We start from the raw sequence: 13,395 nt of genomic DNA on the forward strand, positions 1-13,395 counted from the left end.
CTTACTTGTTCACCTGCACTAGAAAGACACTCTCCCAGGACTCAAGAACAGTTCCTGCTCAGGCTGCTCTGCTGAGGGCTGCACACAGGGTGAGCAGAGCTATCTGGGCTTCCTGGCCTTGAGAGTGCACAGGAGTCTGTCTCCAAGGTGGGATGGTGACTACAAGATCTGATCTTGGCTGGGCCCCAGCAGTGGACCAGGGAGATATATCTTATGGCCGTGGGTCCCACAGGGAAATGGGAGAGGTAAAAAATCCTTGGGGCTGTCAGAGGGTGGAGCAGAATGTCAAAGGAAGCCTAGGGGTTAGCTCTGCACTGCCATCGGCACCCACAGGACAGCACACCCTGCCTCCTTCATGTGCCACAGAATTTTTGATTCAACCTTTAGTTGGTCAGGACTAGAAATGGAACCTCTATTTCTGTTTGTGTGCCCATGGAACACAGAATACACACGCACAGACACACATAGATACATACATGCATGCACACATAGACACAGACACACAGACAGGCAGGCAGGCAGGCAGACACACACAGACACCCAGAGATAGACGGACACATGGAGACATACATACATACATACATACATACATACACACACACACACACACACACACACACACACACACACACACACACACACACAAAGACCAGAAAGGAAATCATCACAAGCTCACAAAATGTTCATGTCAGGAGAATGGTAGCTTTCAGATGGTTTCAGACCCTGTTCTAGAAATAGACACACATGTACAAAACAGAATAAGAGGGTTGCCTGCATGTTTTGGGAGGAGGTGTTCCAAGACCCCTGTCCCCAGTATACTTCCCTCAGCTACCCTGGGCTGCCTGCTGGGTTGCTCTCAGTCTCCTGCCAGGACCCTGAAACCATGTATGGATTTCCCTTTTCTATTTTTCCTAGTGTTAAAAACTGAGAGATTTCACAGGCAGGGAGAGCAGAAGCTATTTGCAGAGTCGCTGACTTGCAAGGCCTGGTTTTCACTCCCCAACTCAGAAGCCAACAGAAGCTTGGGAGGAGGGGCGGGGTGTGGGGGGATTTGCACCACTTTACAAGATCCTCCTTCTGCCCTGTGGTGGATTAGCACATGGTGGGCCTGGAGCAGCTGCTGACCACATCTGGCCCCAGCTCCAAAGTGGCCTGGGTAGCCAGATCTGGGCACTGGAAGCTGATCTGGCCCTAGCATCCCTGGGGGGAAAGGATGTAGAAAAGTTCCTCCAACCCAGATTGGCTGAGATGGGGAAAGCTCCGTGGGTGTGAGGGGCTCAGGGAACTTGAGCAGCCTGGAACTTCCCCAGGTTTAGCACCAGTGAGACTCCTGGGATCCTTGGATACTCAAGTCGCCCTGCTGGAAAGGCTATGACAGGGCTCCCTGATTGAAAGGTGACTCCTTCTGTATCATCTGATGGAAATGCCTTCTGCCCTGACTCTCAAAACTACAGACAGGCTTTAAAGGCATAACCTTTCTTCTCTAATTCTTTGCTGAACAGTTGCTAGAAAGATTCTCTTCCCTAATGAAGAACTGGCCTCCTTTAGTGCCCCGAACAAGGCTGCCCACTTCCCTACTGTCTCCCAACTTCAAAGGTACTTCAGGCCTGTAAGAATTTGAAATTCCCTGTACTGTACAGACAAAAAAGCAGACCCAGGATTCAGGTTTGGCAAAATACATGGTGACGGATCCAAAAGCCATTCATCCGAGGTCATGATGAAAGCCTGCAGTGCCAGGCTGTGCCTCTCTACGGCCATGCACAGGGTGTACTTGGGGACTTTTTCTAAAGGGGAGCTCATGTCTACAGAGCAAGGCTGAGGAGCTAGGCGGGGTGGAGGGAAGTGGAAGCGGGTAGAAGGAGGAACATGCAAGCATCCAGCTTCTATCTCTGCCCTGGAAACAGGAATAAGGTAGCACAGGAAAGGTGGCAAGAGGGAAAGAGAGGGAAGGGTTAGGAGGTATGGAGGGGAAGTGGGAGTACCAGTTCCTTGTCCTCCAATTGCTGCAGGAGGGTCCTAGCCCGCTGGGCTCAGCTTTGGTCCTGTGCTGAAATTCCAGCTGTGTATGCAGCCCAGCCGGCTCCAGGCCAGTCATGTGTCAGCTCCAGGCTGGGCAGGGAAATGGGGCCCACGGCAGCATATGGACCAGAAGCCAGAAGTGCAAAGGTCTAGCTATCTGCTTGGTGCAGGAGCTGGCAAGACCAGCCCCACTCAGAGCCACAGACCCCACTGAGGAGCCCCTGTGGACAAGGCACAGAGGAGCCAGGGAAGTCACCAGATTCAGACAGCCAAGCCCACATGCCTGACAATAGCCAGTGGCTAGGAGACCTGTGGCAAGGAAGGACAGGTACCAGTCAGCTGCCTGGCTCTGAACACCAGCTGAGAGACTGCAGGCAGCCGTGGCGCTCACCTTAAAATGGGGCTCATGGTATCCCTGCTTCATGGCTGTAGCTTTTACATAGCTCACACTTAGGGGTGAAACTGGAAAAGGGCTGATGGCAGAGCCTGGCACACAGGGAAGTTCAGCATCACAGCAGGCTCAGTGATGAGCAAATGTAGTCTTCTCAGTCCCAAGGTTACCCTAGTCCCAAAGGGGTGGCTCTCCTTTCTGTGGCCTCGCTTACAAAGACCCTCAGACTGGCTTCCTTCCTCACAGGCCCATATACTGAATAGTCAGAGGAGGGGGAAGACAGGGTGATCATCCTGTGGCCCTCAGTTTGCTTCCTCACTTCTCTGAGGCTCCCAGCAGAGGGCCCATCCTAAAGAGAGACAGCTCAGTGATTAAAAGCACTGGCTGCTCTTCCAAAAGACAGGGGTTCGAATCCCAGCACCCACGGGGCAACTTATAACTGTCCGTACCTCCAGGCCCAGGGTATCTAATGCTGTCTTCTGGCCTCTGTGAGAACTGCACTCACATGGTGCACAGACATACTTGAAGAAGTAAGGAACTAAGTGCCCGTCCAGGGAAAAGACCATCATCATCTGAGGACAAGGGTTTCTGGGATTTGGGATTCTGTGAATGGGACACATGGGAAAGTCATGTCTATACATGCAGGTCAGCTCCACTGCAGCCCCAGGTGTCTACGCAGAGCACTGGGACATTTTCACCCGGTATAGGTGGGCAAGCCTGGCTGCAAAGAAACAGAACTATAGAATTCTAAAGAGAAAGTCAACATGGGGGCCTGGAGGATATAAGGTGCCTGCTATTCAGGGCGACCCTCTCCAGGTGACTTGAGGTTCTGGGGTTTGTTTTTTTAAGTAGGAAACAGCCCATCGTACCTTAGTCACAGGATGGCCTTTGGTGCTCAGCTGAGAATAAAACGTCTGGCTTGTGGGCTCAGAGCTGGGCATGAGCCGTGGGTACAGATGGATAGAGCTAACAGGGAGGAAGCCTTTGCCTAGCAGGCTCCTCTTGAAGTCCGGGCTGCTGCTCTGTCTGTGGCCCTGCTTCCACTTCCCTGATGTGTAATATTTCTCTAGGAGTCATTCCATTCCTTTCTGTCCTCCTAAAGGCAGCCAGTATATCCGCTGCCTTCTCCATGAAACTTAGAACTCAGTGTCCAGAGCTAGCGGGTTTTCACTGAGCCCCCAGTGTTCTTGCTCTATCAGAGCTGGTCTTGGAGGATTTCTCCTTTTGTACATATCCTTTTGCCTTCAGCCTCTTCATCCCAAATCCAATTGTGACCCCCTGAAGGTACAAAGCAGGTCCTCAGATCCAGAGCCTCTGGGGAACTCACAGGGCTGGCTGGCTTACAGTGCTGTAGTAACCTGGTTAAGCTCACACATAGGAGGGAGGCATCTAGGGCAGGCTGGCAGCGCTCTGTGCCATGCTGTGGATGCACCGGCCCCTGTGATTCTTATTATCTGTGCTCCCCCAGCAGGCTACAAGGGGCTGAAACTGGGGAGAGGAGGGCTTCCTCTCTGCCCTGCCCATCTCCTTTTCTCTCGCTCCCTCCCTTCAACCTGCTTCTTCTTTGTGCTCTGACCGCAGAACCCGCCCCTCACCCTGAGCGCCATCTCTGGCTGCCATACCCTTGCCCCATGCCCCCCTGGGTCCCCAAAGGCCGCTTCATCACGCCTCAGCTCCCAGCCCCGCCTCCCGCCCAACATGTGCGGAGCCCATGGCCTCCTGCCAAGGCCTGGGGCTGCCAGCAGAGGCAGAGACAGAAATCTCACCGCTCGGTAGGTTTTCTTCTGCCCAGCGTGCTTGGGGGCTTTGCCTGGCTCTGCGGAGCTCTCCACGTGCATCGAGTAGATGATGTCAAAGAAATCTTCCACCACAGCAACCCGTTTCAGAGAGATGCCCTCGGGCTCCGACAGGCCATCTGCCCCCTGTGACAGGGTGGACAAGCCGAGTTAGTGTCAGGGCTGATGGAGGGTGAGAGTAGGGCCCCGAGGCCAGGCCACAGGTCAGGGGAAGGGGGAAGGGTCTTTGCTGCTTCCCTGGTCCAGCATGGCTTCCAACAGTTCCAGTTAGGGGCTGGGGAGGATAGGAAACCCACTGGATCTGGGGAGAGGGTACAAGTCAGGGTGGCTGAGGGGGGCTACGAAATCTACCAGCAACAATGGGCAGAGAAACACAAGTACAAATTAGGAAACCAAGAGGCCCCATGTTCACAATTTAGACAGATTGTGCCAGACTCCCAGAGAGCTCTCGAATCACACGCTGTGCCAAGACCATCCTGGAAGTCTCTGGGGAGGGGGAGTGCTAAATAGATATGGCCCGTCAGGAGCTTGCCAATTAGCAGTAACCTTTCACTGTGGTCCTGGGTTGGGGTCCCAGGGGACCTGCTACCATCACCTAGGTGGCTCTTGCCTTTACCTAGGCCTTTCTAAAAAGCCCCTCATCACTTCCCTTCCCCACCCCAGCAGCTGAACGCCAGCCTCAGTGCCCAGGCTCTTTGTGTGGGGAGATGCACAGAAAAACAGGCTGGAGGCTACATGGATGTGGATGTGATGAGGCTGGGCTGGGAGACTGGTGGTCCTGGGCTCCAAGCCTCTCATTAGGCTGTCAGCTGACTCAACAAGGTGTGCCAAGAGGAAGTCTGAGTTAGTTCGTTGCAGCAAAGAGCTGTGGAAGGCACCTGCACACCACTCCCAACCTCAGTGAGGAGAGAGGCCAAAGGGAAAGAGACTCCGGGGCATGAGTTCTAGGTGAGGTCAGTGCTCCATGAAGGTGTTTCCTGGTCGCAGTGTACAAGGTCCACAGAGATCTGGAGACCAGCTCTCCCGTCACCCCCCTGGGTAGATTGGGAAGACCCTAGGGGGCTTCAGAGAACATAGTATGGAAGGAGGTTAGACAACACACCCAAAGCACAACTCTAAGATAGTCCCCCCAGAGGACGCAAGCTCAAGGACAGCAGTCTTGTGGAGGTGTGGGATTCATGCCGGGCACATGGTGACTGACAGACAAGGGCTGCTGAGCAGGCGGTTGGCTAGCAGCAGACCAGCAGAGTTTGGACACACTCTGCCCCACCATGTAGGTGATGTGCGGCCCTGAGTCTCTCTGAGCCTCAGACGGAGTCCCTGATCTGTGAGAGGGGAAGAAAGTACTCCATTGCCCACAGACCTCTATGAGGACAAACTGAAGATAGGGCTGCAGTGCTCTGTACCAGGCCTGGCAGGCAGGGCTACTCCCATAAACGCTGTTATTGTTTGGAATGGATGTGATGACGCATGACTTCCTGTCGACTTCTGTGAGTTCAAGACCAGCCTGGTCTACCTAGCAAGTTAGATATCCAGGGCTACACAAAGAGACCTCGTATCACACATGCACACACAAAAGTGCTTTGTGGTTGGCCAAATTTCCCCCAGTGTATGATAGAGCTGAACATTACAACCCAGGGAGGTTGGGATGGTCAGGGCCTGCCTGGGAACAGTGGCAGAGGATGGACAGTTCGGCCCTCAGAAATTCTAAGGAGAATACAGGACTTGCCAGCATGCCACAGACCGGCTTCAGTTCTATACTTTGTCTTTCCAGACAGATATGCAGTGGAGGTAGAATGGGAAGGCCATTTTGCCATTGGTCTGCTTGGGGCATCCATGGTGTGGGCTGCTAAACCCTAGAACTCATAGGCAATATCTGTGCATGATGACCATGGGCTACGGCCTCACCAGCCTGACACAGCCCTCCAGCCAGTCAGGACCCATTTCAACGGGGACTCCTCAGACAGCAGGCATCTGTGTGAGCACATATGTGCATGTGCAATGCACGTGTGCAGGAAAGCCACATGCTGGGCCATCATCACTGCTCTGCAGTGTGGACAACCTTCCAGCTTCCCTCATGGTCACTTATGAGATGAGCTGTGAAATTACACATCTCTTCAGGTTGACATCTGCCAGGACTCACTTTTACCTTCTTAGGGGATCCCCAACCTTTCAAGTCCTAAGCTCTTCATAGGCTTACCAATGGCCACCATATCAGTCCTGGGAACCAAACTCAGGTACTTTGTAAGAGCAGCAACCACTGAGACATTACTCTGGCCTCCTCTAATACACTTTTAACTAGAGGTTTACCAAATGCCAAAACCAAATGAACCTCAAGAATAAATACAACTTAGGTTTTAGTTCTCAGTCTGGATATAGACATGCAGGTGTGTGCACAGTGTATTAAAAAGTCTATTGGGCTGGAGAGATGGCTCAGTGGTTAAGACACTGACTGCTCTTCCAGAGGTCCTGAGTTCAAATCCCAGGAACCACATGGTGGCTCACAGCCATCTCTAATGGGATCCAAGGCCCTCTTCCAGTGTGTCTGAGGACAATGACAGTGTACGCATATACATGAAACAGATAAATAAATCTTTTTAAAAAAAGTCTATTAAGAATATCTGTGACCCTTGTCGTCTTCTGTAGACCTGTTCATCTTTATTACTTATTTTTGTTGTTTTGAGTCAGAGCATTTGCTGGCCTGGAAGTCACAATATAGACCAGGATGGCTCAAAAGACCTACTTGCCTCTTTCTCCTGAGTGTTGGCATTAAAAGTGTATGCCACCATGGCCAACTTCTAAACTTCAATTTTGAAAAAGTATTGATTTCCAGGTTGAGTGGATGGCTCTAGGGGTAAAAAACTCTTGCTGCCCAGCATGGGAACTCGAGTCTAAATCCCCAGAACCAACCTAAAAAAGCTGGGCATGGTCTCTAGCCTCCATGTGAGCATATGGTTATATACCCCCCCACACATACCACCACACCACACACACACACACCACACACCACAGACACACACCACACACACACACACACCACACACACACACACCACACACACACACCACACACACACCACACACCACAGACACACACCACACACACCACAGACACACACACACCACACACACACACCATACACACACCACACACACACACACCACACACCACACACACACCACAGACACACACTACACACACACCACACACACCACACACACACACCACACACACACACCACACACCACAGACACACACCACACACACACCACACACACACACACACCACACACACACACACCACACACACACACCACACACACACCACACACCACACACACACACACACCACACACACCACAGACACACACACACCACAGACACACACCATACACACACCACACACACACACAACACACCACACACACACACCACACACACCACAGACACACACACACCACACACACACACCATACACACACACACCACACACCACAGACACACACCACACACACCACACACACACACACACCACACACACACACACCACACACACACACCACACACACACCACACACCACACACACACACACACCACACACACCACAGACACACACACACCACACACACACACCATACACACACCACACACACACACCACACACCACACACACACCACAGACACACACCACACACACCACACACACACACCACACACACACACACCACACACCACACACACACACCACACACACACCACACACACACACACACCACACACACACCACACACCACACACACACACACACCACACACACCACAGACACACACACACCACACACACACACCATACACACACCACACACACACACAACACACCACACACACACACACACCACACACACCACAGACACACACACACCACACACACACACCATACACACACCACACACACACACAACACACACACACACACCACACACACACACACCACAGACACACACCACACACACACCACACACACACCACAGACACACACCACACACACACCACACACACACACACCACACACCACACACACACACACACCACAGACACACACACACCACACACACACCATACACACACCACACACACACACACACCACACACACACACACCACACACACACCACACACACACACACCACACACACACACCACACACACACACCACACACACCACAGACACACACACACCACACACACACACCATACACACACCACACACACACACACACACCACACACACACACACACCACACACACACACACCACACACACCACAGACACACACACACCACACACACACACCATACACACACCACACACACACACACACACACCACCCACCACACACACACCACAGACACACACTACACACACACCACACACACACCACACACACACACACACTACACACACACACACCACACATACACACACACACACACACCACCCACCACACACACACCACAGACACACACTACACACACACCACACACACACCACACACACACACACACTACACACACACACACCACACATACACACACACACACACACCACATATGAAAATTTTTAAAAAAAGATGCTGTCATAAAAATGCTAATTTGGGGCTAGTGCTATTCCTCGGTGGGTAAAATACCTGCCACCGAGCCTGATGACCCAAGTTGGATCCCTGACTGGCATGTAGGATTAACTGACCCCTAAAAGATGCCCTCTGACCTCCACATGGCACTCGTGCATCCCACCCCCAAATACATAGTTATAATTGAATTTAAGAATTAATTGGCAGTGTTGTACACCTTTAATGCCAGCACTTGGGAGGCAGAGGCAAGGAGCTCTCGGAATTCAAGATCAGCTTGGTCTACAAAGTTAGTTCTAGGATAGCCAGGGCTAAACAGAGAAACCCTATCCAAGAACCAAAAACAAAAACGTAAAAGTTCATGTCAGAAGTATAAAGAAGCAGGTTATAATTTTGATCGCCCTGATACAGAGACATACCAATGGGTTCACTTGCTTAAAGGCAGACAGACCTCCCTGCAGACAGGACTTTCATTCAGAAACAGATTCCAGAAGAGGAAGACAATATCTGGTGGGCAGGGATGAAGAAAACAGTAAGAACAGTGAGGCAGAGAGCACCCCTCACCTCTTCAAACACCTGGGGTGGCCCAGTTCACTTTTTCCTTTTCTTTTAGTTACTCAAGACAGGGTCTCTTGGTCTAGCACTCACTGGGTATCCTGGAACTCACTCTGTAGACCAGGCTGACCTCAAACTGAAGAGATCTGCCTGCCTCTCTTTGCCTTCCGAGAGCTGGGATTAACAGCATGTGCCACCACCACCAAGTTCTTTTTCACTTCTTGACACTGTTTTCTCATCTGTAGGATGGGCATAAACGTCCTCATTGGACTTTTATGGATCTAAGGATCAAGGAAAAATGTGTGTGAGGGCACATAGTCCACCGCTAAAGCGTTTGCCACAGAAGCAGACCAGAGTTCAGATCCAAGTGAATACAGGCAAGCTGGCAAAGGGGACTGGTCCTGACAGTAAGACCTGCCCCCCCAAAATAAACTTTCCATTCCAGCACTAGGCAGGGCAGAAGCAGATGAATCTGAGTTCCAGGCCAGCAAGATCTCCACACAATACAATAAAATCGGGTAGGACAGTGATGAACTAGAGCATCAGCCTCAGTCCTCCACAAGCACACACGTGCGCACACACATGCACAAAGGTGCACACACGTGAAAGAGAGGAGGTAAGAATTGGTCTGAGGCATAGCATAGCAAGCTTGGTAAAGGTCCACCTCCTCCCTCTGGATTCACTTAGCCTGAACACCTTGTGTTTAGCAATCTCCTTTTGTCTTTTGTCATTCTGATCTAGGCATTTACAAACTAGATCCCATGAGGTAATATTCACCATCGGAAGATGCATAGTCTCTACTTAATTCTTAAATAAGATACTAAGACTGTCCTCAAACTTGGAATAAGTTTTTCTCTGAGTTCAAAATACACCTAATGGTTGACATGTGTGGTGGCACATACTACTAATCCCAGGACTTAGGTAGAGGCAGGTGGATCTCTGGGAGTATGAAACTACCTGGGTCTAGAGTGAGTTCCAGGGCTGGAGAGATGGCTCAGTGGCTAAGAGCACTGACTGCTCTTCCAGGGGTCCTGAGTTCGATTCCCAGCAACCACATGGTGGCTCACAACCATCTGTAAGGAGATCTGATGCCCTCTTCTGGTGTATCTGAAGACAGCTACAGTGTACTTATATATAATAAATGAATAAATCTTTAAAAAAAAATTAGAGTGAGTTCCAGGCCAGCCAGAGCTACAAAGTGAGACCTTGTCTCAAAAACGACACACATACATACACACACATAAACACATACATACACACATACCACACACACATACTCACACACACACACACACACGTGCATACACAGAACAGCTAGATCCATTACCTAGTGCCTGTCCTGTCCCTGGCCTAACCGCCCACCTCTATTCTTAGGCACACTTGGGTAAGCAGTGGCTTTGCACCTGGTCTAATGTGACCATAAAATTATCCCAGGGAAACTTCAAGAGCGCCATTTATCAGTAACTCCGTCTCTAAAAATTGATTGCTCAGTCAGGTGTGGTGGCACACACCTGTAATCCTAGCACTTGGGAGGCTGAAGAAGGAGTTCAAGGGCAAGTCCATTCTGGGCTGAATAGTGAGTTCCAGACAGACTGGGGGCCATACAGGAAGACCTTGTCAATTAAAAAAAAAAAAAAAACTGCTGCTTTTCAACCCTGGGTCCTGTAACCCATCTGTGTCTGGTGAGGGAGGGCCTGTGACAAACAGAACTCAGATAGCACAAGGTTTGCAGAGGCACAGAGACATACACTGACAGCCCTCCAGTGAGCTACGGCCACCTGGACCTTGTGTGTGTGACACCCTAAGGGAAGAGCAGCAGAATGTTCTCATCCTCAGTGAGAACCGCAGGAGGAAGGTGACAAAGAGATCTGACAGCAATGATAGGCCCCACATCCACGAAGGTAATGACCTTTATGCTAAATGTTGCAGGAGGGCATGCCTTCCTTCCATAGCTGGGAATCCAGCAGGAATAGGAGAGAACGGCTAATTAAGGGACCGCAAAGTGCCTCCCCAACGGCCTTGGGAACCCGGCCCATCCCCCACCTCCACCCTGTTCTGAGAATTTTGAGCCCAGGGCCTTGTACATACCAGGCCAAGTGCTCTGTCACTGAGCAGTAGCTCCAGTCCTCACCGTAGCCTTGGGATGCTCTTGACAGCCCACTTCTGCCTGGTACCCCAGTCAGCGTCACTTAATCTATTGCTATAAACAGGCTGCACACTAGACTGACGAAGGAAGCTTTTACTCCTAGGACTGGATCAGAGGGGCCTGGACTCTCCTGGCTCTCCCAATCTATACCTGTCACTGGGGCTTTTTTCCTCTGAAGGGAAGAATATTGTTATGGTGACATGCTCCATCTATTAGACCACCCAACTCCAGAGCATCCAACCAGATCCAAACTTATCTAACCGGACATGGTCTTCATTTTAAAAACAAAACAGGGAACTACCAACTTTAAGACACTGTCAACTCCCTTAAAACCGGCCCATTTGAGCTCTGGATCCAAAAGCTGGGTTGCAAGCAACTGAAACAATCACAAAATGTCCACTTCACATGTATCTGATATTTCAAAATATTTAGAACTCTGATCCTCAAAGTGGGTCCTACATAAGCAACATTAGAATCAGAGGAGCACTTATTAAAGTCCGGTCTCTTCTCTTCCTTCTCTGAGAGCATCCTTTCTCTCTTTTTCTTCTCCCCTGCACCATGGTGACTCCCCTGACTTCAATCTTTGGGGCCAGTGAACTCGCCCTAGCGCAGCTTCCCAATAAACCTGTCTTTAATATAAACAAAAATGGGTGTCTGGTGCTGGGGCTAGGGCTCAGAAGGTAGAATGCTTGTCTTATAGTAAGCACAAGGCCCTGGGTTCAATCCCATGTACCACGTAGACTGTGCATGGTGACTTATACCTAGGACACCAGCACTTAAGAGTGCAAGCAGAGGGTTGGGGATTTGGCTCAGTAGAGCGCTTGCCTAGGAAGCGCAAGGTCCTGGGTTCGGTACCCAGCCCCGAGGGAAAAAAAAAAGGAAAAAAAAAAGAGTGCAAGCAGAAGCATCAGGACTTTAAGGCCATGTCTTGACTCTCTGGGTAACTCAAGGCCAGCCTAGGCTATGTGAGACTGCCTCAAAAAAAAAAAGTGTATTTTCATGTCTTCCTCAACCTATCAAGTCTATGCTCTGAGGCTTTAAAAAGATTTTCATCCCCAGATGACTATAATGCAAAAGATTGTGAGAAATGCAGATTAGAAATGTCTCCATGATTGAGACATGTGAGTGAGCACTAGTGGGGGTGACACTGGATCGTTAAATACAGCCACGTTCCCTGGTTCCAGAGAAGACTACCTTTCCTAATGGGGTTGGGAGGGAGGAAGACTCTTGTTGGGTATTATTATAATTCAAGAAATCTGCCCAGAGACCTAGCGTGGATTACAGGTGCACAGGCAGGGTCCCCCGGGCAAGCCTGACCTTGGATTTTGACTTCTTGGCCAAGTTCCTTTAGGAGGGTCTTGGCAGGTGTTTTCTGGTTTCCTTGGTTTCCTCAAGTGATCAGAGCACTCATGGAAAGGAGAGTGTAGACCAGTGTGAGGAACCAACTCATCTTAGCAGGCTCCTGCCAGGTGGCCTCACGGCAAGCCTTGGGAGCATCCCTTAGGCAAGTCCCTCTGATGGAAGTTTGTGCATCCCCCGCAGAAGCCAACTAAATAACCCTTGATAGCAAGTGCAGTACAACTCCTAATGGATGGCAGTTCTCTTGTCCTCTGTGCAACTTTGAAGTTACTGGCTAGTAACAAGTTACATACTAACCAAGGTGGGAACAGCACCTCTGAGTATAGCATCATCACTATAATAGGGGACTAGGCTTTCCAGCCATAAGGAGGCCAAGGCTAAGGAGATGTGGCTAAATAGCAGGGGCTATTTCTCAAGTGGGTTCCTCCTAAGGGAGAGTAAAGAACCACAGAGAACGTCCTTAAAATATGCGCCCTTGGTGCATTCCAGATCCAACTCTTAAC

The 13,395-nt window shown here is 50.5% G+C and overlaps 1 protein-coding gene across 16 annotated transcripts in view; it reads right to left on the reverse strand.

Annotated features, from left to right (window-relative positions):
• Positions 1 to 13,395, reverse strand: part of Nol4l (nucleolar protein 4-like) — a 142,500-nt gene that overhangs the window by 70,861 nt on the left and 58,244 nt on the right. For 10 of the 16 annotated variants that reach the window (XM_087653384.1, XM_087653380.1, XM_087653379.1 and 7 more), the window contains 1 exon segment: positions 4,177 to 4,332. In XM_087653384.1, the coding sequence (XP_087509510.1) occupies positions 4,177 to 4,248 (72 nt within the window). In that variant the 5' untranslated portion in view covers positions 4,249 to 4,332. 16 annotated transcript variants of the gene reach the window in all.

The sequence above is a fragment of the Rattus norvegicus genome, chromosome 3, assembly GCF_021556685.1.
Source record: "Rattus norvegicus strain SHRSP/BbbUtx chromosome 3, alternate assembly SHRSP_T2T, whole genome shotgun sequence".
NCBI lineage: Eukaryota > Metazoa > Chordata > Mammalia > Rodentia > Muridae > Rattus > Rattus norvegicus.